We start from the raw sequence: 24,635 nt of genomic DNA on the forward strand, positions 1-24,635 counted from the left end.
ACATAATAATTGCAAGTTTTTAACTCCCCCCCCCCCTCTCAACAACACACTGAAAAGGTAGAAGTAATTGCATTTATTAAAGGATAAAGTATACATAAATTTCGCTCAAAATACTGCAAGCGCGTTATGCAGCTTGAGCAACCTTGACCTAAATATTCATCACAGTGACGTCGCCTACTATAAATATTCATGAGATGAACACGCGCGTGCGCACGAAGATCACCTCTGACCTGTCCCGTCCATTTTGGAAAAAGGTAAACATGCGTTGACTTGTTTACGGCGTCCGGTCGACAAATGGAGCAAATTTAGATGGTTTCCTTGATGTTGTGTCCTTAGTGTAAATTAGAAGAGTTTATTAGACGATCGGAGCTATCGCTAGGATCCAAAATAAGAAATGTCAACCATTTCGGATCGTGATAGCTAGGTTGTGTGTGAAAAGAGCCTGCTGGTCAACTCGGTGATTCAATCAAGTTCAACTTGAAACTTGAATTGAAAAGGTAAGTTACACCTACCTCCATGGTTACACTAGTACTAGTAGTGGGCCTATAAACTAAAGTATCCTGCTGGTGTCATGAGTTTTCAGTAGGATAACAGGGAAATTGGTCACCACGTCACAGACCTTGATTTATGCATGCATTTAAATAGTTGCTACATAAATATTTATTAATCATAAGCCTCCATCATCTGCTGACCATGGGGGAATGTGGAATAAGCGATTATCGCAATTCTTTAAAAAATTAAATAAAATAGCATTTTTTATTGCACTGTAATTTGTAAAACGTCAACATCTTTCTGTATTCCTAATCCTATACTTGTTAAAATTTACAGTGCCATTCATTTCGCCCTCTCCAGAAAGGCAAGGCAAAGCAAGATGTCGGCGAAGGAATGGGCACAGTTAGTGTGCACAACAGATATCAACGCTCAAATCATTCCTATTCGAGGAGATAAATTCACCATTGGAAGAGCTCAGAGTAAGTAAATGACAAAACGTTAATAAGTTAAAATGCTGCTATGAGAAGTTTACAGTTGGATACTGACTAATAAACTGGTGCTAATATATTAGTTTAGTGTTAATAAAAACTTAAAAGGGGGTGTCACCTGGAACATTGGGAAAAGCACTAGAAAGAACCGTTAACTAAAAGTACCAGAAAATACAGGACAATTTTGCAACTCGGAGTGGCTGGAAGGATCACTTGAAGTTACATAGCCTTCTCCAATGTTTTGGTGCAGCGTTGCCTACTCCCAGAACTATGAGGTTCGTTCCGTTATCGTTTGAGAGACGATAGTGGAATGGACCTCGTAGTTCTAGAAGTAAGCAGAGCCTATATCCAATGAAGTAAAACCTTGCTAGTTGTATTTGGTACTTAAATTTGCCATCTTTGGTCAGTATTATTTTCAACTTCCCCAATACCAAGTCCTCCCTTCCTTGGTCCTTCAAATTCATCCTACTAATTGTTCTTCTTCATTGGACAGCTTCTAACCCCTCATGAGTTTGTGTATTGGTCACTCAACTCAAATGTTGTTGGGGGGAGAGGGGGTGTTGGACAATAGGCACGTCAGACCAAAGCAAAGGGGTTGTTGTACCATAGCGGTGTCAAATTAATAGGGATATTGAAACTAAAGGTTGAGCAGTCGGAACATTTGGTGTCGGAACATGGGTGTGTCGCCACAGTTAATCTTCATGCTATTCAGCTTTCAGACAGGTCTTGTACTTTACTCTTGGAATAATTTTGTATCTTTTGAACATGCAAAGGGCACCACAGCAATTGCTGATGTTGTCTAGGTTATTTTCGAGGCCTGTTTAGGTTTCAGGTTTAATTTCCAACGGTAGTACAGTTCAAGGGATAACTTTAACAGAACTGAATAATAGTACAGGGAGGTCACTCGGACAACAAGCAGAAGCTTGTGCGAGGTCTACCCTTTTTACAAAGAATGTTGTTACAATCTTGAGTTTTCAAATTAGATATAAACCACTAATAAACTATTATTGTTTTCCTCTGTAGGTTGTGATCTTAGTCTCCCAAGTAACAAGTTAATATCCGGGCAGCATTGTGAGATTACTAGAAATAATGATGGGTCTACGTTACTAAAAGATACAAGGTATGTGAACATCACATTTTTTTGTTTTCACAGTTCAACTCCAGTGGAGTATGCAGCCCCATCAGCTTAATTTACATCAATTAAAACAACAATCTCGCTCTCACAGAATCCTAATGGTTTCTGTGTTTTTACTCTTGTAGCACGAATGGGACGTTGATAAATTCATCACAGCGTGTCTCCAAAGGAAAGGTATGCTTATTCAATGTTATAAACAATAATCGAGATTGATAGCTCACCTCACTTTTATTTTAATAATAATAATATAAAGAAGTATAAAGCAAGTGATAGTTTAATTAACTAAAACTATCTCATTATCCCCACCACCTTTTTGAAGTTAAGTTTATGCCGTTTTCCTTCCCATGTATAGGAGCATAAACTTCAGCATGGAGATGAGATTTTTCTGGTGTTCAGAAAAGATGACAAATCGAAAAGTGAGTAACATTTAATAATATGGTGTGCATGTGTCTCACATCCAACTCTGCCTTCTGCCTCATTAGAGATGGACCCAGAACACTAATATTTTTCCATATTTTACTTGCGTTTGTGTGATTACCTGCCAACACTGTACCTTATTTGTACTTAATTTTAATATACAATGCTCTTGTAACTGTTAAATAAATGTTACATTGATGTTCTTTCTGTTTATGTTTCTTCAGATGTTGCCTACATGTTTCAAGATCTCAGTCAGCTCTTGGATGAGACTCTACTCAATGAAGAACGAGGTGCATGTGAAGGTACGTCAGTGTCTCAAATCAAGGGGCAACCTTTATGTTTCAAATTCGTTGTAAATGTTCAAGTTATGTTCTGGTAATGAGTATGTGTGTAAGGGATTGCTTAAACGTAGGAGTGGTAGGAGCAATATATTGGATTAGGTAAGTATCCCAGTGTGTGCACATGGACCATTCTGTTCGACCACACTTGCCTCCTGTTTTAGTATGTTGTCAGTGCGAAAACCATTTTTTTTTTAAATGGCCTAAAAAGTCTATATAAGAGCTTACATGTTGTATTTGGTTTGATTAATTTACTCAAAGTACATGCTACTCATGGTTATTATCAATTTCTCTATGTTCTAGAGAGTGAAGGAGAATGCACAGATGAATATGAGTATCAGCAGGTAGAGTCTGATACCAGACCAACGAATGCGGTCATGAAGAGACCAGCCACTTCGGCGGATTCAGGTGGTGCTGTACCAGCTAAGAGACACTGCGATGAACAGAGTCAGATGGTGAAGCCTGGTGCTGCGTGTCACATCAGGTACAAAGCTCTCTTCTTTGTCAATGTGGAATTCTTGTTTTGAAAGACAATTGCTTGTATTGCCTTAACATTTGTAGATTAACCTCAAGTGATTGTAAACAAAATTTATAAAATTTGTTCTCTCTCAAACTGAGCTGGTGTTTAATTACTTGGGTCAACATCGGCCTGGGGCAGTCAGCAGCACTACAGGCTTGTGCATGATCCAATTAAGTCCACTGTTTGGAAAATGAATGGAGATAACAGGTGTGAGTTGCCAGATGAAATGGATGTTGTTGATTACTAATACCAAGTATCGTTTTTGTCACTGCCTTTCAGGGATTCCGATACTACCTCTGTAGCCTTAACTGATGCTGTGCAAGGCCCAGGCCACACTGATATCCAACCTGAAACAGATAAACCAACTGTTTCAACCAGCGTCACAACTAGCAATAAAACCTTACCTGGAATTACAACAGTCACCAGTAAAGCAGCTGTTTCAGGGGTAAACACCCCAGCTGGAATTGGAACAGCAATTGGCGTTACCACTGCTACAAGCCAATCAGCTATTGGAGTAGTAATGGCTGTTGATTCCCCAGGTGAAGTGCCTTCTGCATCAAATGGAAGTGAATCTGTGCCATCTTATGAGGGAATGGCAGGTACTTTGGTATGCAGTATATGTCAAGACATCTTCCACGATTGCGTCAGGTACTGAAATTAAAAACCTCTTTATGTTTCTAATACTAATATCAAGTTTTATGAAAGTATCTACAAATAAGGTACTCAAGGCAATTGAACAGACAACTTTTTGGGGACAGTTTTAAAAATAAAGTTTGTTTTAACTGTGGGACCAAATTATGTAGCCCCTTATAATGGATTACAGGGTGCTGCAGTGCACTCAGCAGCAACTGTCAGAAACACCGGGATGGGCCCCTTCTCTTAGCGATCAGTGTAACTGGGTTCTTTTACATGCATGACACATCACCAGGACCTACAACTTTCGCCCCATTTATTAATTTATTTATTTATTTATTATTGATATCCAACAGCGGATAGCCGCCACTTACAGGTATCATTCAAAACTATGAAAGACGAGGACTGGTTTTAAGTGTCTTGCTTAATACATGTAATAAGGATTTCAATTTCAAAGCCGGGACTCAACTATTTCTGTTGCGTATTTAGGAACTCTTAGAAAATTTGTTGGGAGCAAGTGTTTTTTTAGCTGTAAGAAAGGGAAAATGGTGCTATACTTTGAACCAAAGAAATTTTATAGACAATACTTAATCTTGAATGGGATCCCATGTAAGGGGTCACTTCACTTCGGTCAGTACTGTAAGACCTAACTGTTGTGTTTATTCTGTTTCAGTCTTCAGCCTTGCTTGCATTCATTCTGTGCAGCTTGTTATACTTCTTGGATGGATATATCAAAAGAATGTCCCACGGTGAGTAAGGCTCAACCTTTCTTTGTAGTTACCTTGTCCCCAAACTGCAATAATATGGTTAACAGATGGTCAGACCATGTGTTAGCAAGAGGGGTTGTTTGGGTGCTTTTTGGACGCTCCATTTTTATCTGGACAGCCTGTAAGATAAACAAAAACAGAGCAGGGCTCAACCTTTTTTTGTAACTGCCTTGTCCCCAAACTGCAATAATGTGGTTAACAGATGGTCAGACCATGTGTTAGCAAGAGGGGTTGTTTGGGTGCCTTTTGGGCGCTCCATTTTAATCTGGACAGCCTTTATGATAAGAAGGATTTGAACATGGTGTGGCCTCAGGATTTATGGGTTTATGTGCCTGTGCTCTCCCTACTGACACCTACTCATTTGTTGGCAGTCTCCCTATTTTGTTAATATCTTTGTTAAGGAGCCACCAGTTAGAAGTCATACAACTATATGATACAATTTTAAAAGTGACATTGCAAGGGGATCACCTTAAACAAGAGATGCAACTTTTTCTTTATATCAAGTTATAAACCAGAAGTGAAACTGACGAAGTAATCATTTGGATACCAAGACAAATTTACCAGAGTGGGGTTTGAACCATCGACCCCCGGGTTTAACAACTGAGCTAACTAGCCCTATGGTGGCAGTTTTCTTTTAAAAAGTAAATATATGATTAAGAGAGACACAAATTGAAAAAATGTTTCTTTCTTCACAGTGTCGCAATAATGTTGAGAGAATAAGCAGAAATTTCATCGTCAACAATCTTGTGGAAGCATTTGTTAAAGAGCATCCTGGTAAGTCTTCAATAGATAAGCCTGTACTTGAGTTGAAGTGCCGGGTTTTCAGCTTTCAAATAAAACGTTTGGCAACTGCCAATTTATTATTGTTTTACCTCTTTTACCTTTTGTATCTCCTTCAGATAAAAAGCGAAGTGAAGAAGAAACAGCTGAAATGGATGCTAAGAATAAAATCACAAGGGATATGATGGTAAGTAATTTTAGCCTGATCCAAGAGTTGTCCAACGAGCAACTTGAAGCCTCCAAAAGTTTATTACTTTCAAAATGTTTCTTTAAATCTGACACAATGGGGTCTTATTTTTATTGAGTGTAATACAGATAGTAATAAAGCAAGCAAGGTGGCCAGTTAAAAAAGAAAAGAAAAAGAGTACCCTAAAGTAATGCAGGAATTCCTCTGACTAAGGCTGTGTCCAAAATGACAATGATGTTATGTCTGCGGCTTGATCATCACATGTGTTGAGTCATAGCAGTATCCTTTGCCATACAGCAGTCACCATTCAGTATGGCTAACATTATGCTTTTAACCACCAGACTCTGCCCAAAAAAGAGCAAGCCGATGTCGTTGAAGTATTCAGCATTAGTGATGATGACATGTCGGGTGAAGACAGTGATGACCATGATGAAAATACGTTCTTCTCCTTCAGGGATCATATTCTTAAGTAAGTTGTTAAGTAAGAAAAATAAACTATTTTGTTTGCAGTTTATTCAAGGGTTGGTGCTGTAGGACTCCAGGTCGGTGTTAGACTCAAGACCCTTTGGGGGGCTTGGTTTCGGAAAATCATGACTTAGGCTTGTGACTTTGATTCGGACTTGGACTCAACCCTGTAATAGGACTGAACTCGGTTCTGGACATGCAAATCGTAAAAACCTTGCAGCTTTATAAGCAACTACCTTCATGATGCCCAAGTTAATCATCAATAATGAAAAACAAAAATTTGACAGTAGCCACATGTGACATTATTATTACAAGATCAGAGGTCAATACCCATAGAGGTCAATACCCATAGAGGTCAATACCCATAGAGGTCAATACCCATAGTGCTCACTACAGTCTGGGTTGATAACAAAGACTAGCTCTGGGAGCTGTCTAGTGACAACTGTTAACTTATTTGTTCCTTTTCATTTCTTTTTTTCCCCAGCACCTTCGGACCTTTTGGCGTTCGTAACCAACAACCTCAACGGTAAATACATCTTTTGGTTTAAATCTTTTGAAAGTAGACTTACTTGATTGATGTCATCCATACCAGTAGGGCGCCTCATTTTGGGCACTGTATAGTTATGTTGTGCCTGACTCCTCTATCCATGACCAGCTTTGTTGCATCTCTTCTTAACCTTGTTGCAATCTGTTTGGATGGAATCAAGCCATCTTGGAGGCCTTTTTATTTGGTGTCATTATTAATTTTCCTATCTGATGAAGTTTTATTCATGTTAAATAGTTCCATATGAAACATTTGGGAGCTCCACATTGTACCAAATATTGTCGTTTTCAACTTGCAGGCCGCCAGACCCTACGTGCCGCCAGTGTCCAGGATATAACGGAGCTCTGTCTGGTGTTGGGTCAAACAACACGCCTGGAACCTCAACTGGTGTTAACAGTAAGGATATCACTTCCTAACTAGACAATACATGTACATGTAGTTGGGCCTTACCAAACTTGAGATGGATGTATTCCAACCTGTCCCCAACTTGGGGTGGGAGTTCAAACCAAACTTGGAACTGTCCCAACTACAGTTGGGATGTGACGAGAATATGTCAGTTTGCATTGTCTTCAACAGAATGCAAATCACTACACATATTATTTAAACATTAAAATCCATGCATGCTTCTTATGTTAAACATTGAGGTTGGCTTAGTGGGCCTTTTCCCTTCCTTTTTACATCTGCGCCCACATTTTGAATCACGTTTTTGCTAGACCAAAAATTTATTTTAAGAGACCAGATTCAAAATGAGTTGAACAAGCACTAAATAAAGGTCTATCTCATTTTTCATGCCACTTTGATACTCAATAAAATTGAAAGATATATCACATTAATGGTCAATCCTTTTCACGAAGATATTACACAATAAGGTGTTACTGTTTATTAGTCAAACAAAAAACACAAGACCACCGGACTTGTCCAGTTGTTGGTTAACTGGTCTCAGGCCTGGGGTCCAGTGTTAATTTCAAGCCCTGATTTGTAGATTTCTTGTTGTGTTTTGTTTCAAAGGTCAGGTAGGTACATCCACTACAGGATCTGCTGCACCCTCAACCAGCCAGCTTGGGTCATCATCAGGGTTGCCGACGAACCCTAATCAACCCCTGTCAAGCACAGCTGCAGCTTCGAGCTCTGATGGTAGCGTCACCCGAGGGCACCGATTGAAAGCGATCGTGGGCGACTCCGTCCTGATGCCTAATGCTCCTCCGTATCAATGCCTTCCTGGTGCTAATCACTTGATGTGTAGCTGTTGTCGATCTCACATGCCGGACAGGAGGCAGGAATACTTTGCTAACCCCAGAGCTGTGCCTTCACAAAAATGTAAGCTGCAGTAGAAATTGTTTGCCACACCCATAGCTAATCATGGTATTGGAACGAGCCTTAGGTCACTATATGAGCTCAGCAGTCTAGTCATTTTGTGGATCCAATCATTTGAGAATGTGTTGGAATATCTGTCTATGTTATACACATCAAATAATATTGTAGAAAATACCCAATCCATTCAAGAAACTAAGATCTACATTAATTCTGTGTACTTACTGCTGGGAAACAACATGGGGCACTGCCTCCATTTGAGAAGGTGTTTCTCATTGGATTGCTTAAATGGGATACTGGCTTTGCCAATGCTGAAGAGCTGTGACCTGCATGCTATACTGAGTTGTCTGGACCAAGATCACTGGGCAAGGTCGAGATGCTTTATGGCCTCGACTTGGTTGATTTTGAATAAGTTGTGGGGATTTGAAAAGATGACTTGATCAGTATGCTCTGATCATCTTTAAGCAAAAAGCATACATGTATGTAAGCTATTCTGTTTTGCTTCTTTAAATATCTATTGTTGTTTTTACTCGCTGTCCAAATATTAGTGAATTTTGTATCTTTTCTGTTCAATTCCAGGTGATATATGTGGAAATTTCTTCTGTCATCTGTACTGGGGTTGTGAGAAGTTTGACTGTTATGGCTGCCTTAATAAGTTTGGAGGTAAAAAAAGAAATGTAGAAAGAGAAAAACTGTACAGGATACCTGTAAAATGTTGAATTGTGAGATGCCATGGTAGAGTGCTCTAGTACACTTCAAGCTCAGCTCTGATGGCAGAGCAACTGTGGGTTTTGGCCATTAAACGTTTGGCATTGAGCAAGTCACTTCACTATGATTGCTTCTCTGCACCCAGGAGTAAATGGGTACCTGTTGGTGTAGAGATGGTTTTTGTGATTATTCTATCTTGGTGCACTACATATAATTTGCATATCATGCTGCATATTCCCGAGGGAGTGGACTTGCGGGTCCGAGTTGAAGTGGATCATCGGAAGCTTACATTATACCATGTAACTTGATGTGCAAATCTGTGTGAACATATTTGTTTCAACCCTAAAAATGTTGCGCACTCCCTTTACTTTTTTTCTTTTTTCAGATTTATTCTTTGGAAAAAAGTGCCTTGGTAATCTCATCCTAAAGAATGCATATGAATCAGATATACTAAAGGTATGTATGTTTAAAAATTGACAAACTTTTTCTAAGTAAAAATGTATAGGAACTTTTTGTTAAAGGTGTTATGTTTTTATGATCAAAGCAGGCCTGTGGCTGTACATGGAATTATGAACTCTCACATACATGAGAATATCGGGCAATCACGGTAGTCCCATTGGTAAGACACTGCTCTAGAATTGCAAGGGTCGTGGGTTCGAATTCCACCCAAGTAATATGCCTGTGATATTTTTTCACAGAACTCGGGAAAGTACCGAGTATACAGTGCTAACATACAACGGTAATTCCCCCAGGGACCTCATAGTATTAACCTTTCGAAGGCGGTAACATTTATACTCTTGCATATATTGTATTGCTATTGTAATCAACATTTTATTGATATAAAATTATATTAACTTTTGGTATTTAAAGTAGAATAAGTTTTGTGTTTTTTTTCCGGACGCTACCTCATTAACCTTTCAGGCAGTGTTCATGTAATAAATGTATCCTTTGCTTTTTGTTCCATCAGAGTCACTTGCAAAGGAACAATCTAACATGGAAAGATGTTTTACAAACCTGCATGACTAAGCTTGACAGTGGGGAATATTCTTGTGAAGGTGAGTGCTTTTTCGTATTTGTCATATTACTACAAACATTAACTCTTTCAATGCCACGGTCGTACATGTACAGTCTTTTTTACGTACTTTAAAACGTTGTTAATCATACATAGTGTATACATTTATGTACATATACAAGGCTAGAATTTGACCCCAAATGCAAGCCCTGATGAAGACCAGATAAATTGTTTTATTGTAAATTCTTTTTCATTTCCCCCTCTTGATTCTCCAATTACATGTAGCTGGAGTTGTTCACAGAATTACATCAGCAAACACTGTCTGTTACCATTGTGGCCTGAAGAACTTCCAGGAACTGGCATACCAGTACAGGAAGGATATCCCAAGAGACCAACTACCTAGTGAGTGGCGGCTTTCTTCCTTAACCGTTTAGAGACCATAGCGGCCACAAGCGGCTTGTACAAAATGGCCACAAACTTAACCCCTTCTCTGGGTGCACTGGGTTATTTTATGTTCATTACACAACACATGGGACCTACGGCTTTTATGTCCCATTCGAAGGATACACGTATTAGTCGATCTTTAGGATTGTGGAAGGTTTCCCTGATGTAAATTTAGGGATTTTTGGGGTTGAACAAAGAAATAATGACTAGAGTAGGGTTTGAACCAACAACCTCTACCAACTGAGCTATCTAGCCCTATGTTGGCGGCTCCCTTTGTTTAGGGAGTCTCATTGTATAGTTAAAGGCAGTGGACACTATTGGTAATTACTCAAAATAATTATTAGCATAAAACCTTTGTTGATTACTAGTAATGGGGGGAGGTTGATAGTACATGTATAAAACATTGTGAGGACAGCTCCCTCTGAAGTTAAGTAGTTTGAGAAAGAAGTTATTTTCCACAAATTTGATTTCGAGACCTCACAATTAGAATTTGAGTTCAGAATCAAGCATCTGAAAGCACACAATGGTGTTTTTTTCTTTCATTAATATCTCAACTTCGACGACCGATTGAGCTCAAATTTTTACAGGTTTGTTATTTTGTGCATATGTTGAGATACACCAAGTGAGAAGACTGGTCTTTGACAATTATCATTAGCGTCCAGTGCCTTTAACAATGGTCGGCTAATCAAATGTCAGATGCAGCATCTGGGAGCCAGTCTAATTTGTCTGTGAGTTGCCCAGTGAGCTGGTGAGTTTACTGCTTTCAGCCACTTCCAGGAAACCACTGATTGTTCCTATTACTTCAAACTACAAGTCCTGTATAAATTACATTGCTGTATAGCCTTGTGCAAAGCTCTTAACATAAAACCACCTCGAGCCAGGCATGTTTGATACACAAACTGAAAGTGACAGTACAGGGCTTGTAAGTTACACTTGATGCCAGTGACTTCAGTGAAAGGCCAGAAAACTCACAACCACACAAGCCCAGTGGTCTTGTGTTTTTAAATTGAAAATATGCTACCACATTGTGTAATATCTTTGTACAAAAACTAGTGACTACAAGTCTCATAAATGGCAGGGTACTTACCGAAGACAAATGAGATCAATCTTCTACTAGCTTGTTTAACCCATTTTGATTCTGGTCTTTTGCAGTGCATGTTGTAGCCAGACCAGATTGCCACTGGGGAAGTAAGTGCCGGACACAAGTCTGCAAACTCCACCATGCTACGTAAGTGGTTTTGCACAATTACTTTAAAGTAATCTTTTTTATCATAGTCCAACTTGAACATTGACCAGACTATATAGTTGCATTTGCTCAGTTTCAGTCTCAATTATTAATTGGGCATTTAATCAATTTTGGGCGTGAAATTTTTTTCCCTTTGTGGTTCCTGAAAAGGAATACACTCCCAAAAGCTGTTTGTGAACAGTACCTACCTTTTGCATTCTGTGTGTGGTTATATGCCACACACACATCTCAACCAATGATATTTATTCCTTTGACCTCTGAGGGCGCTGTTTAGCTTGTAGTGATGCAAGGTTTAACTTTCTTTACCTTTCTCTTCATAGTGTAGTAAAGTAGGGCCCAAGATTCTGTGAAACTTACCTTTGTGTTTTTTTCTTTTCTGTAGAAACTTCAACCACATCTGTGAACAAACAAGATTTTGAATACAATACTCATGCAAGTCGGCAAGTTTCAAGTAAGGATGTATGTTGTGGTGTTACATGTTACAACGTCTTTAAGTCTTTGAAGAATAATGTCACTTGTGTTTGTAAGACAAAGATATCATGATTAGTAACTTTGCAGAGAAAAAAGTTTCCTTGTCAAAATCAGTCATTCAGGCTGAAAATGTTTAAATTGTAACTTGTATTTGCCGGGTAATTGTGCTTAAATTGTCCATACTTTAATTTCTTACGTGTGTTGTTGCAACACACTAACTGTTGTAGCTGGACCGACAGTAAGAAATGAGCTGTAGACCATGACTTAATTTCCTAGAACTGATGAGTACAGGTGTTGGCAGTACACCTTTGACCCTGGTCTCTGTAGAGAAGTAACTTTTTTAAAGGAGGCAATGCTATGTAATCTTATTTAAAAAACTGTAAAGAACGTGTGGGAGTACACAAGAATCTTTCTTAAATTTTGTAGATGTACATTTCCTTTTTTGTTTAAAGTAAACTATGCACCCTTAAGCAATCATCACAACCTTCATCTTCCACTGCATCCTCATCCCAAGGCAACATTACCAACTGAAGACTCCCTCGTCACCACTTAATTCCGTCATTCCCCTTAACCTCCCCATCGTCTTTATCTGCATAATTTTGACCCACAGCCACACATTCCCAAGAATGCATCCTTCCTTGTGGAGCATTCCTTTATTCTTTTCTCTGTCCCTGCACTTAGATGCTCCCCATTTACTTCGTGGAGCACCCCAGTCTGTATAATTCTCATATGGGGTCACTTTTATTTTCCCGTTTTTGTGCTGTTCATGGTCTCCATAAGTTGACGAAATGAGCACACCCTCTTCCTTTCAATAAATCCTGCCGTTTTCCTCCCTCATCTCTTACATTATAATAATTGTCCTTTCCCTCTCATAACCATGCTCGTCCGTATCTACTTTCTCACCATTTTATATCGTATGTACTCCCAAGATGTCTTATTTTTGATCCCAAGTCAACCTCCCTATCTTGGTGGATGTGTTTATAAATAACCTCCACAATGCCTCAATTATAAAAGCATCTGCGGCTAGTTTCTATTTTTAGACTCGGATGAAATTGGGTCTGGCGAGGTATCCCTGAGACTGTCTGTTTCTTTATCCGATAGACCCCGATCAAGTATAATGGGCAGAGGAGAATTTGTTATAGCTAAGGAATAGCACCTGCTCATACGTCTCGAAATTAAATTACTCTCTGCCTTTTAAACCGTGGAGGCGAAATTAAAGCACACATTCAATAATATTATGTAGTAGCATCTTAACCCAGGTTTTGTATAAGTAATTAAAATGGTGGTCTGTGTTTTATTCTTGTGAGCATTTTTAATATAGTATTTCTTCAGTTGAAAACGAGTGGGAGAAAATTATGTTGCTCTGAGCTCTCAAGCTACACTGTAAAACCTCTTGGGTTTGAATGGCCCGAATTTCCGGTCCCACGATTCGGCTGTGTCGACATGTAGATTCGGCTGTGTCGACATGTGTATACATGTAAAGGCCGAAACATTGTTAGTAACCGTGAATTCGAAATTGCTACTGTTTGAAGATTGATCTGAACACGGTATAAATAGTTCGGTCTGTCATTTTGTTAAAAACCTGGTTTCAAAGAGGCTCTTCAATAATAAAACGCTTATACGAAAGCAATGTGGATACACACTTTATGTCAAATTTTACTGTCCAGTCTTAAACCTGTATACTGAAAAACAACATTATTGTTAAAACTCTTAAATAAGGTCATTCTTTGTGACGTTCACTTTCACGAAATGTCATATCTGACCAATATCCCGTTTTTTTTTGTTCTTTGTTGCCATAAATCACGCCGCTGGAAAGCTTTTAGTACTAAACATGGAGCAAGGAGGATTTAAAGCGTAAATCAGTAATGCAAACAGAGCAACCGTATATAATCCGCAAGCTTAATTTGGTTTTATGTTTCAAACGTTCGCTGGTAAGCAGTTGCCTCTTAGAAGAAAACGTTGTCATACATTTAAGATGTTTACATTTCTCAATGTAAAAAACAACCTGTGCCTGAAACAACACGCGGATCCTCGCATACTGCAACCTTTGACCTTTCCCGTGAGAACTAATAAGAGCTGTGTTCTGGATTGTGTTAAAACTGAAATTAAAATAGAAGACGCAGTGCGGATGCGATCGATCGTCTTTCATTAGTTTTGTGTTAAATAATGACCAACATACTTTTATACTTTTTAATCAACGCTCTTCGAGTTACATAGGTCCACCTGTTTGATTTCGTTTGGTTTTGTTTTAACATCGTTTCATGCGTTGACAACTCGTTAACCGATTTCCGGTCCTGTTCCGATAAAAGCTGTAGAAATAAAGGTCATGAAAATTTCAAAATGATGTGCCGTAGCGGAAAGTCTTTTTCGGTACTGTGTGTTTTTAACATTTATTTCTCTCCAATTCGTCACCCTTTTATATTGCCCGAAATCTTGTGCGATTATATTCCACATAGGAAGAATAATCCATATAGAATAGACTATCTGAGAAAATATTTCCTGCAGAAACTTTGCTCATATTGGCATGTTTTTGAATTACTCTCTCTAAAACCACATTCCTCTTAGGGGAATGTTCTCAAAAAGTTATACATTATCAACAGCTGCAGTACTTCTCACCAAGTAATTTTTGTTATTGTTGTGAAAACTGCAAAAGGACGATTGGAAATATTTTAAGGTGCACGTTCGATGCACTATGCATATTTCGATTGCTAAAATTTGAAGAGAAAACAAAATAACGAAGATTTTTATTTCTTTTTCAATTTTATATAAAGATTCCATCTGTTCTTTGATATAAATTTAGTTCAGAACAGATTAAATATACGTTTATAATAAATGAGGTTTTAATATAAATTTTAACCAATCCATCATTTTCCCTGGAGTAATTAACAATTATGTCTTTAAAGCTTTAAATGACTTCGAACTGTCATCGTACTTTTAAGTACTGAACGGTTTATCTTTCCTAAAAGTAAACTTTTAGATAATAATTATCCAATGCATTTGTTAGATATTACCACCGATCAGTAATCACCCTTTAAAATGAATGATTTTCCGATGAAAACCGAACAAACTCCTCCGTAATGCCAGATTTTATTGGCAGCTGACCTGGAGAGCATGCTTATTACACAGAGCTTAAACCCCTCATGTAATCGCCCACTCTTTAAAACACGTAGGTCCTTCGATCTCGCTCTCGATGATGAAGCACTCGTTCAGCATCGCACGCATGCCGTGTAACAGCTCCGCGCACCCCCACTAGCTAAAGAGCCACGTACGCCTCCTTCTAGTAGTCCTCGGACTTTTCATTTGCTTAGAGGCAACACTCGCCCACGTACTTCTACGCGTCTACATCGATAAAATCACGACGGGAATTTATCTCGTGTTATTATTAACCACTATACCGCCAACGCAAATCATATTCCAGGTCTATTTTTAGCCCAATTTTCATTTCGTGTATTTGTTCAAGTGTGGAGGCCTCTAGAGGAAGTAGCGACCTTCCTGAAATGGCTTTAAACCCTTTTTGCCAATCAATTAATGTATTTCGGAGTCTACACCGTAAGACATCAGCAGGGGAGCATGGTTTTGAACAAAAGGAGCCCATCGTGTATGTATTGTAGACCATGTGCAAACATCTGTATAGATAACTGTATACAAAATATATGCTCTAGATTTTACGAATCATTCTAATTTTTTTAATGACTAACATTTCAAACATGGAGAAGTTCCAATTATATGTAGCAATATATCGCACATTTCGTCAGGTTTGAGTTCCAAGGGATAACGAAATCTACACTCAGTTTTGTTTTGCTCGGTTTGAGTAGCCAATGATAGGGCCTAGCTAACACAAATCTATCCCCTCCTATTTTCTCCCAGATAAACTTCATCGTAATTTTTTACTCAGATGTGTGCCTTTTCAGCCCTTCTTTGCCAATAACACGGCTTTGTCAGCAAGTTAGATTGAGACTAGTTCCAGACAAAAAGTGTATAAATCAATTAAAAGTACAGTTCAAATTAAAAGTACTAATTACATTAAATAGGCATCAACTGAGCCTAAAAAAAGAATGAAATACACGATAAAACACAATGAATCAGAAAATAAAATCGAAAACAAACTCAAAAGAACAAAAAAAAAATGTTTCATTACAATAAAGAGCAGCACAAAAAACGATATTATTAATTCTAAAATTAGTTTTAAAATTATGTTTAACTTAACTACATGTATATGCCTAATATATTTTATATTGAAAAAAAAAAAAAAAAATACAATAAAATAAAGTGCAGGTTTCATAAAATATTCTTATAGGCCAATGAATAAATAAATAGATTATACATTTTAGCTAACCCATTCATTGGCTCCTGTGATATAAAATAAAATTAAACTGAACTAAAATAGAATTTATATTGCATTAAAAAAATTCATAAAAATAAAGTGCTGTTTGCATGAAATAGTGTTAAAGGCCAATGCATAAATAATTGGGATACATATTTCATCTAGCCCCCTTAATTGCCTCCTTTGATAGAAACTAAAGTTACACTAAACTAAAATAGAATTTATCTTGCAATAAAAAAGTACACTTCAATAAAGTGCAGTTTTACATGAAATAGTTTGCTATGCAAATTTCACCTGACCCCTTAATTGCACCCTATGCAGTCAAGCGCAAAAACTGGCACAACAAATTTACACCAAAAGCAGCAGGAAGAGTATAACGAAAATGTATTTTCTGAATTTCTACACAATAAAACAGTGGGTAGTGTGTATTGTTTTTACTTGTACTGTATATATAGAAGACAGTTTCTGATTGTTCCATTGTGTAAAACGGTCTTACAATGGCAACCCCTTAAGCTCTAATAGTTCTTTGTTGCAGTAACTCTGTGGACGTTCCTTTTGTTCTGTAAACTTGAGGAAACTCCTGTTCTTCAACACAGTAAATAACACTGTGTGGACGTCTGTAAGTCCACATAATGTTTCAAGTCCCTATTATATTGTGTGGACTTATTTCGTTCTCAGGTCCACACATCGTAATGTGGTGTTAAAGCACAGACACCACCATTGAAACTATAGTTTTCAATTTGCCGTTATCAATGTTATTAATAAAGTTTATATGAACAAAAGTGGTCTACATTTTCTTGCAACAACATAAAGTGTGCCATACAGTGCAATTCTAGCTTGTTTGTATGAGATATAAACATTAAATTCTGAATTTTAATGAAATTGCTGCTCATTGATTTATGGTGAGAGGATGAGAAGGCACCCGACTATATTAATACACACATAAATAATAACTACATTATGAGATTGGTTTTACTCTGGGCAACACTATACAGCTATCTAAAACTTTGAGAAAACTTTAAGAAGATAATGTTACGCCATGATTTGGTATTGGAGGCGTTGACCGTTTTGTTTGTTCCTTTGCTTTAAAGGGAAGGTATACGTTCAGTATTTACACTTTTAAACTGAGTGACAGTAAAAACCTTTGGTTAGAAACCTAAAAGAGCCTTCGATAGTATCAAGCATTTTGAGAAACATTTCACTTCGTAATGTAGTGTAAAAAGAGATCAGCTTTCATGCCCCCTGAACATCACTCCGGATTTTTGGCGATATCTAAACACCGTGACCCCCTTATACTTATGGAAAAAAAATTCACTTGGTATAGACAATCGAACGGTTCCATTGCTATAGACAATCGAACGGTTCCATTGCTATAGACAATCGAACGGTTCCATTGCTATAGACAATCGAACGGTTCCATTGCTATAGACAATCGAACGGTTCCATTGCTATAGACAATCGAACGGTTCCATTGCTATAGACAATCGAACGGTTCCAAACACAAGAGTGCCTTAAAGACCTAAAGTCATTTTTATTAAACCACATGTTGGTCTATACTAGGTGCAATCCTCAGTAGCCTACTGATGACGTCACCGTTTGCTAAACACTTTACAGAAGGGTGGGAACCCATTGTGTCTCTGCACAGTTGGAAAAGTAAACACACTGTGACGTCATCACTGCAGGTATCTACGTGGCGTTTTCTGCCAGGAAACGTTATTAATCGGACCAATAAGGGCACAATGTTGACAAAGTAGAGGGCGCTCTTGTTGGACCGTGACTAATAACACGATTGCGTGCGGCAACCCTCTTTAATATAAAGTCATGTCTCCCCGTTCATTGATTTAATCCCTCTCTTAAAAATGACATTCAAACCATAGACCACGGGAAAGCTACATAGAACAACCTCACCGTGTGTTTATCCCACAGAGTTTATAATATTACAGCCCTGCATGTCCAATGTGCATTTCCCATCCCAGACCACTCGTTTGTAATTGACGCTTTGAGTTCTTGTCCTCTCAATCCGTCGCATGTCTTCCTTCAGTGACAATCCTCCCCCGCATTAGAGGCATCCGGGGTAGTGACGGAGCGTTGACTGAGAAGACCGATCGCTCTTACCATCAGATGGTTGTTATAGAGCCGTGAGGCGTTGTGTTCTTGCAGGATTTATTAAGACGTGGTATAAGATTTTGATAACTTTAAGAAGCCCCCGGATATCTTCAGTTGGGAAGGTAAGTTTAAACTGATTAGTCTGGGATTTTTTTTTTTTTCGTGGAAGTCATTTTATTTCCGATGTAGGGGAATGATTTCGTGACAGCTGAGGTGGAGTTTTATTATCAGAGTCAGCCTTTGGAACGATTGTTTTGCTAGAAGCGCTGAGGGAAATTGTTTGATTGCATTTACACTCTCAATAAATCAAGCGAGTGTTTGATGATAGTTATGTCAAATAGTTGATAAGCGCTGGGTGTTTTGGCTGACATGTATCAAATTTGGAACACCTGTTTTGAAGTATATCAGAAATATATGAATGTTTTAAGGACGTATACTTCGTTTTGTATTATTTATTTAAAGGTTTTGTGTATTTATATACGTTTAGTATATGTAATGATGAACTTGGACATTTACTCTTAAATCTAATGACAATACAAACTATTGGTTATAATAAGCATGGGGAAGAACAGCGTTCGATAGTATAAAGCATTTTGAGAAATATTTCACTTCGATGCAAAACAATATCGAATTTTAAATCTGAGAAACAGTACTGTCTGACACGTTTTTCAGAATGTGTATTCCCATAGGCCTATTGGGGATTTTTTGTTCATGCGTGGACATAATCGATCCGTATTTTCGGCTATATCTCAAAAAGGAGACCACTTTTTCAGTGTACATTTTCGCAGGTTAGGTTTATTATACATTTGTATAGGATTTAAACAATCAAACGGTTCCAAAAATTTATATAAAAAAAATACGGTGCACTTTCCACATTGTGAGATTGTTTTCTCAAGCTGTAAGTTATGCCTGCACAAAATCCAAGCACTATGCATGCCACACTCTGGTTATAAGTAAATAGTTTGTTAAACTTCCGTATCCACGGCAAGTGCATACAAGTTTTGCATAGTTTTTACTCAACTATTTGCATGAAGAATCTCATACAAAAAAATGCAGTTTAAAATATGACAATAGAGTAGAGCCACCAGTGTCCTTGTAAATTGTACCCGGTCTCGTAAAACTACGCTGTGGATCAAAGAGATGGAATGAACAATATATTGAAATTTTCTTTATTTGCTGAAAGGATGACACCTGTAGTGAACATTTTGATTAAACACACTTACGATTTGGCGCTCATAGCCTGGATTAATGTCGACAGGACATTCTTCGACAAGTGGTTTGTCCATTTGCTATGGAGGCAGAATAATCAGGCCCATCAATCAGGAATTGGTAAATAACTCAGTGAAGGTTGGCGAGAATGTAATATGAAGACTTGTTAAACGAGCAAATGTGGAACCAACCATTTTGAGTTCCACATTGATTCAGAATGTGGCATGACAACGACTTACATTAATGTGTTTAAACACTGCCACCTGCTGTAAGAAAACATTAATTAATACTCTTCTTTGTGTATAATTATCAAAGTTAAAAGCTATGACTGGAAAGCGTTTAGTTAATCAGTCTTGTTTATGCATTGCTTTTATATCTGATTTAGTATAAAAAGGTCGACAATATGAAAATGAAAACCTAATGAAAGTCTGTACCGTCATGCCAGTCATTTTGCTTTGAAACAGTGTAAAAGCGTTTTATGAATGCAACTTGTTAATTGCTCTATATGATTCGTTACATGCACAGTACCGTTTAATTGCCGCGAAAGGTTTAACATAATCTCACGTTTTGTCTTAAACTATGCGTGGGTGCGCATTACTTAATGCCAATGAAATCACATAGGAGGTCTTCATGTGCGGTGCTCCGAAGTGGTAAAAGATCCACAGTAGCATCCAGGCGAATCAGAAAGAAAGCGAAGTACACGCGCATTATGTACGTCGTATCACGAATCAATACAAAATGCATAAAAACACAAGCCAGAATGAAACACACACCCGTGGTATACGTGTTTTCGCGCAGATTCGTGACTACGGCAGGATTTAGCCTGATTTGAAGCCAGGTTGCCAATGTTCACAAGGTTGGATGTGAGCATATACATTGTGGCGATAGCTCAAACATGACCGCCTGACTGACCTGCAATTTTGTTAGCAATTTTCATTAGGACTACCGGTAAGTTGGAGCGATATAAATGAATTCCCTAGCAGCTGTTTCTTTCATCCAGCAGAGTCAAACGACTCAATTTGGGTTATTGGAAAACTAAATTGGGTCTCTGTTTAAAAGCAGTAATACTGGTAATACTGGTAATAACTCAAATAATTATTAGCATAAACGAGCAATGGGGAGAGGTTGATTGTATTAAACATTGTGAAAAACGGCTCCCTCTGAAGTGACGTAGTTTTCGAGAGGGAAGTAATGTCCCACGAATTTAATTTCGCGACCTCAGATTTAGATTTCGAGGTCTCGAAATCAAGCATCTGAAAGCACACAACTTCGTGTGACAAGGGTGTTTTTTTTTTCCATAGTTATCTCGAAACTTCGACGACCAATTGAGCTCAAATTTTTACAAGTTTGGTAATTTACCAAGTGAGAAAGAAGGCACCTGGAACTAGTTAAAATCTGGGTCAATGTGACTCGTGAGCTCGAGTGTGGCTATGTGGGGTTCGTACAATGACACTGACCACTCTCTCGTTAAAACAACATTGTCCTTATATGGAATATCTATATATATTCAAAACAAAACCGGCTATAACAAAACATCATTGTCAAACGGGAACCTTCTTTTTGGCATCTTTCTTCCTAGTAAGATAAACGCTCCTCAGATGAGCACCTGTACGATCGGTCTATACCCACTTTCAAAACCGACGAGATTTAGTTCACTGTTTAAGTGTGATATTCCAACAAACATGTTGGGTAAATCCAAGGCTTTGAATGGTATTTTCTTAGGATTGAGTTTGAGATCGAATTCGAGCATTATACGTTGACTGCGTAGAGATTACGGCGGGTAAATTTACGACGACTATGGCCCTTTTCGAAACCAGGGCTTCGAGTCCAGATTCGGCTCAGGCTAGCTTGGCCCCGCGGTGGTTTTGACAATTGTGCGTGCTTTGCGTACGTGCTCAGGGCTTCAGACGATAGAACGGAGCCTGAAGCCGAATCCAAAGCTGAAGACGTGGATTCTAAAAGGGCCTATAAAACCTCATGAGTATTCATGTCGCGTCGAATCGAGTGAATTTAGCGGCAATCACACTCCTCCTCGGTGGTTTTGTGGCAAAGCATCGTCGTGCCTCGCCTACACAAGACGGCGTACGTTATCAAGTGGCGAGAGATAAGACGTTTTATGTCTGGCTGCTTTTCCCATCAACTTGATGTATTTAAGTTTATAGCTTTACAGCCAGTAAACCCACTGATGCTTTTCTAGAGTGAGATTCGATCTAAATGCACATGTAAGATTGCATAGCCCTTAGTAACAGTTTCCCAAGCGTGGCTGATTTTCCAATTTAGCGGATTGTTTATGAAATATAATACTGCCGAATTGAAAAACGTTGGGATGTTTTTTTTATCTGCGCGATTAAGCATAATCAATAACATGGAATGACATCAGGTTTGCTCAGTGGTTTCTTTCCCTGCCTTTCACCTATGTGAACCCCGGTTCGAATCCCACCTCTGACCAGACCCTTGCATGTGGATTGGGTTTTCAGTCTCTACCTGATTATGACCCCGTTTGGGGTTTCCCCCTTAAAGGCAGTGGACACTATTGGTAATTGTCAAAGACTAGCCTTCACAGTTGGTGTATCTCAACATATGCATAAAATAACAAACCTGTGAAAATTTGAGCTCAATCGGTCATCGAACTTGCGAGATAATAATGAAAGAAAAAACACCCTTGTCACACGAAGTTGTGTCCGTTTAGATGGTTGATTTCGATACCTCAAGTTCTAAATCTGAGGTCTCGAAATCAAATTCGTGGAAAATTACTTCTTTCTCGAAAACTCTGGCACTTCAGAGGGAGCCATTTCTCACAATGTTTTATACTATCAACCTCTCCCCATTACTCGTTACCAAGTAAGGTTTTATGCTAATCATTATTTTGAGTAATTACCAATAGTGTCCACTGCCTTTAAAAAGAGCATTTCTTCTCGTTTCCTATTCATCCTGTTAGTGAGGCTAATTATGCCGTAGGGATGTTATAAATAAAATACAAATATATTCCCTCTGGGTAGGATTTCTGTTTTACCATTTCCTTCCGCTGGAAAGATTTCTGCCTCCTTCAAAGACCCGTCCAAATTGGATTAGTGGTCCTATCATCAATAATATACTTGGTATCAGTTCTGACACGTTCTGCACGTCGTGTCACCCGCCCTACCTGTTACGTGGTTATGTTGCACTTTATTCTGTATAAACGTACGTATACAAGTTACGTGTAAGGTATACGTATACTGGGTAGCTCTGCATGGTCATTTAGATTTCACCAAAGATTGCGAAAAACAATTTTATTAATCATAAACATCATGATAGCCCAACATCATCCTGCTTTAGGCCGCCTCTCTCTAAAAAAACAAATGGAAAAAAATACCTCGAAATCTAATTCCGAGGTCTCGAAATCAAACTCAAATATTATTTTATTGAGAAATTACTTCTTTCTAGAAAAAGACGTAACTTCAGAGGGAGCCGTTTCTCACAATGTTTAATACTATCAATAGCTCTCCGTGCTTGTTGACAAGTTAGTTTTTATGCTCAAAACTATTTTAAGTAAATACCAATAGTGTCCAGTGCCTTTAAAGATCCGTGTTTGATTTTAGGCGCATCACCAATAATTTAGTCCAACCTGAATAGTGCAGGACTATTAGTTTGGACATCTGCACGTAGTTTCTCCATCTTCACATCCTTCCCGACTCGTATTAGCGGAAGGTGTACACGTCAGACCCAACCTTTAAACAAGCAGGTGTGCCTCATTAAGGCTTGTTTCTAGTTTTTTGTTTATCCATGTATTTCCTTTAACCATATTTTAGTAGCCGCATCTTAGAACGGATTATGAACCCTTGGAAAATAATGTAGTGCTCTCAGTGAGGTTATTATACAAGATTATCGACTTTAAAAACAAAGTAAACCTTTGCCTTTTGGAACCGTTTGATTGTTTTAATCCTATATAAAGGTAGAAGGTAAATGTATATAATACAAATAAATAAACATTTCATTTTAGGTGGTCGCGTTTGTTGAGAAGCGCCGAAAATCTGGAGCGAATGGGTCCCGGCTGGGAGAATAATATCTAATAGGAATTCACAATCTGAAAAGCAGTTGTTCTGAAAGCAACGCCAAGTATCGGGCAGTGACCAAATGACCATTTTCCACATGAAAAATATGAAGAAAAAAAACATTTTTAAAATTAGCGATGGTAACTCGACGCATTTAATTTTATTTGCTGTTTTCTGATAAGTACAATTCCCTGGGCAGGGGAGCCTATTTCTTTTTGTGATGGGTTAAAAAATAGTTTTACCCGACCCCATATATTTCGTGCACAAAATTGAACAAACGTACTAAATAAACTAATTTGGAAATTAATATACAGCCCTTCCCAGATCTAAACCTCTTATAAAGTTTAGTATCTGTTCGTTAGTAGATGGAGGTTTGCAGAGTTCCCTTTGTGGGAAGATCTTTCCAAACAAATAAATAAACAACCAATAATTAGATTGCAGTAGTCTAATTGACATTGTCCAGTTTGCAACACGTCACACGCGACCTCATCGGTTTGTTGTTGTACGTGTTGGGTCACCCGTCTGACATGTTATTCTCACTCAGTGCGGCTCGTAAAGCACTCACGGAAACTGACTGTCACTTACTACAACTATTTTGCATTAGTTAGTCTTCTAGTTATACTCGCCGGGGGTGATTCGTGTCAAATCTGTTCTTATGTTGTACTGTTTCTCGCATGGTTTTTTTTCCCCCATTCACCTCATTCGTCATGAGACAATTGGAGTTAACTAAGAGGCAATAACCTTAGTTGTTCATGCTGAAAGATTTTGCGTTCATGTTTTACATGGACGCGGTCGGTTTCAGTTGCTTCGTCTCTTGAGGGAACGATGTCTTACTGTGCATTAATTCATTTCTATATTTATCGTCTACATACAGGATTTTCATCCACGTGGGAAATGATGGCCGTCGTGCGGTGCTGTAAGAGACCACGTTCCACTCGTCGACGGCCGGCCCCCGAGTGCATCACTCTAGCATGAACTTTTCTCCATGATGAGAAAAATGAAATAAG

At 38.4% G+C, this 24,635-nt stretch overlaps 1 protein-coding gene across 3 annotated transcripts; it reads left to right on the forward strand.

The window, feature by feature from the left end:
• The first annotated feature begins 149 nt into the window (after positions 1–149).
• Positions 150–24,593, forward strand: LOC117290055 (E3 ubiquitin-protein ligase CHFR-like). Of its 3 annotated transcripts, XM_033771302.1 has the most exons (22): positions 151–497; positions 853–971; positions 2,004–2,100; positions 2,241–2,289; positions 2,468–2,531; positions 2,757–2,834; positions 3,174–3,354; positions 3,670–4,038; positions 4,697–4,772; positions 5,486–5,564; positions 5,690–5,757; positions 6,099–6,226; positions 6,707–6,748; positions 7,065–7,162; positions 7,775–8,083; positions 8,657–8,740; positions 9,171–9,241; positions 9,753–9,840; positions 10,083–10,199; positions 11,394–11,469; positions 11,870–11,938; positions 24,503–24,593. In XM_033771302.1, exons 2-21 carry the CDS (start codon positions 872–874, stop codon positions 11,904–11,906), a joined length of 2,211 nt encoding a protein of 736 aa, XP_033627193.1. In that variant the 5' UTR covers positions 151–497; positions 853–871; the 3' UTR covers positions 11,907–11,938; positions 24,503–24,593. The 3 variants fall into 3 exon arrangements, with proteins under 3 accessions (XP_033627194.1, XP_033627193.1, XP_033627192.1); XM_033771303.1 differs by lacking the exon at positions 24,503–24,593 and having other exon boundaries at positions 150–497; positions 829–971; positions 11,870–17,630; XM_033771301.1 differs by lacking the exon at positions 24,503–24,593 and having other exon boundaries at positions 11,870–17,630.
• Positions 24,594–24,635: the final 42 nt, after the last annotated feature.

Source organism: Asterias rubens, chromosome 5 (assembly GCF_902459465.1).
Source record: "Asterias rubens chromosome 5, eAstRub1.3, whole genome shotgun sequence".
In the NCBI taxonomy this organism is placed as follows: Eukaryota; Metazoa; Echinodermata; class Asteroidea; order Forcipulatida; family Asteriidae; genus Asterias; species Asterias rubens.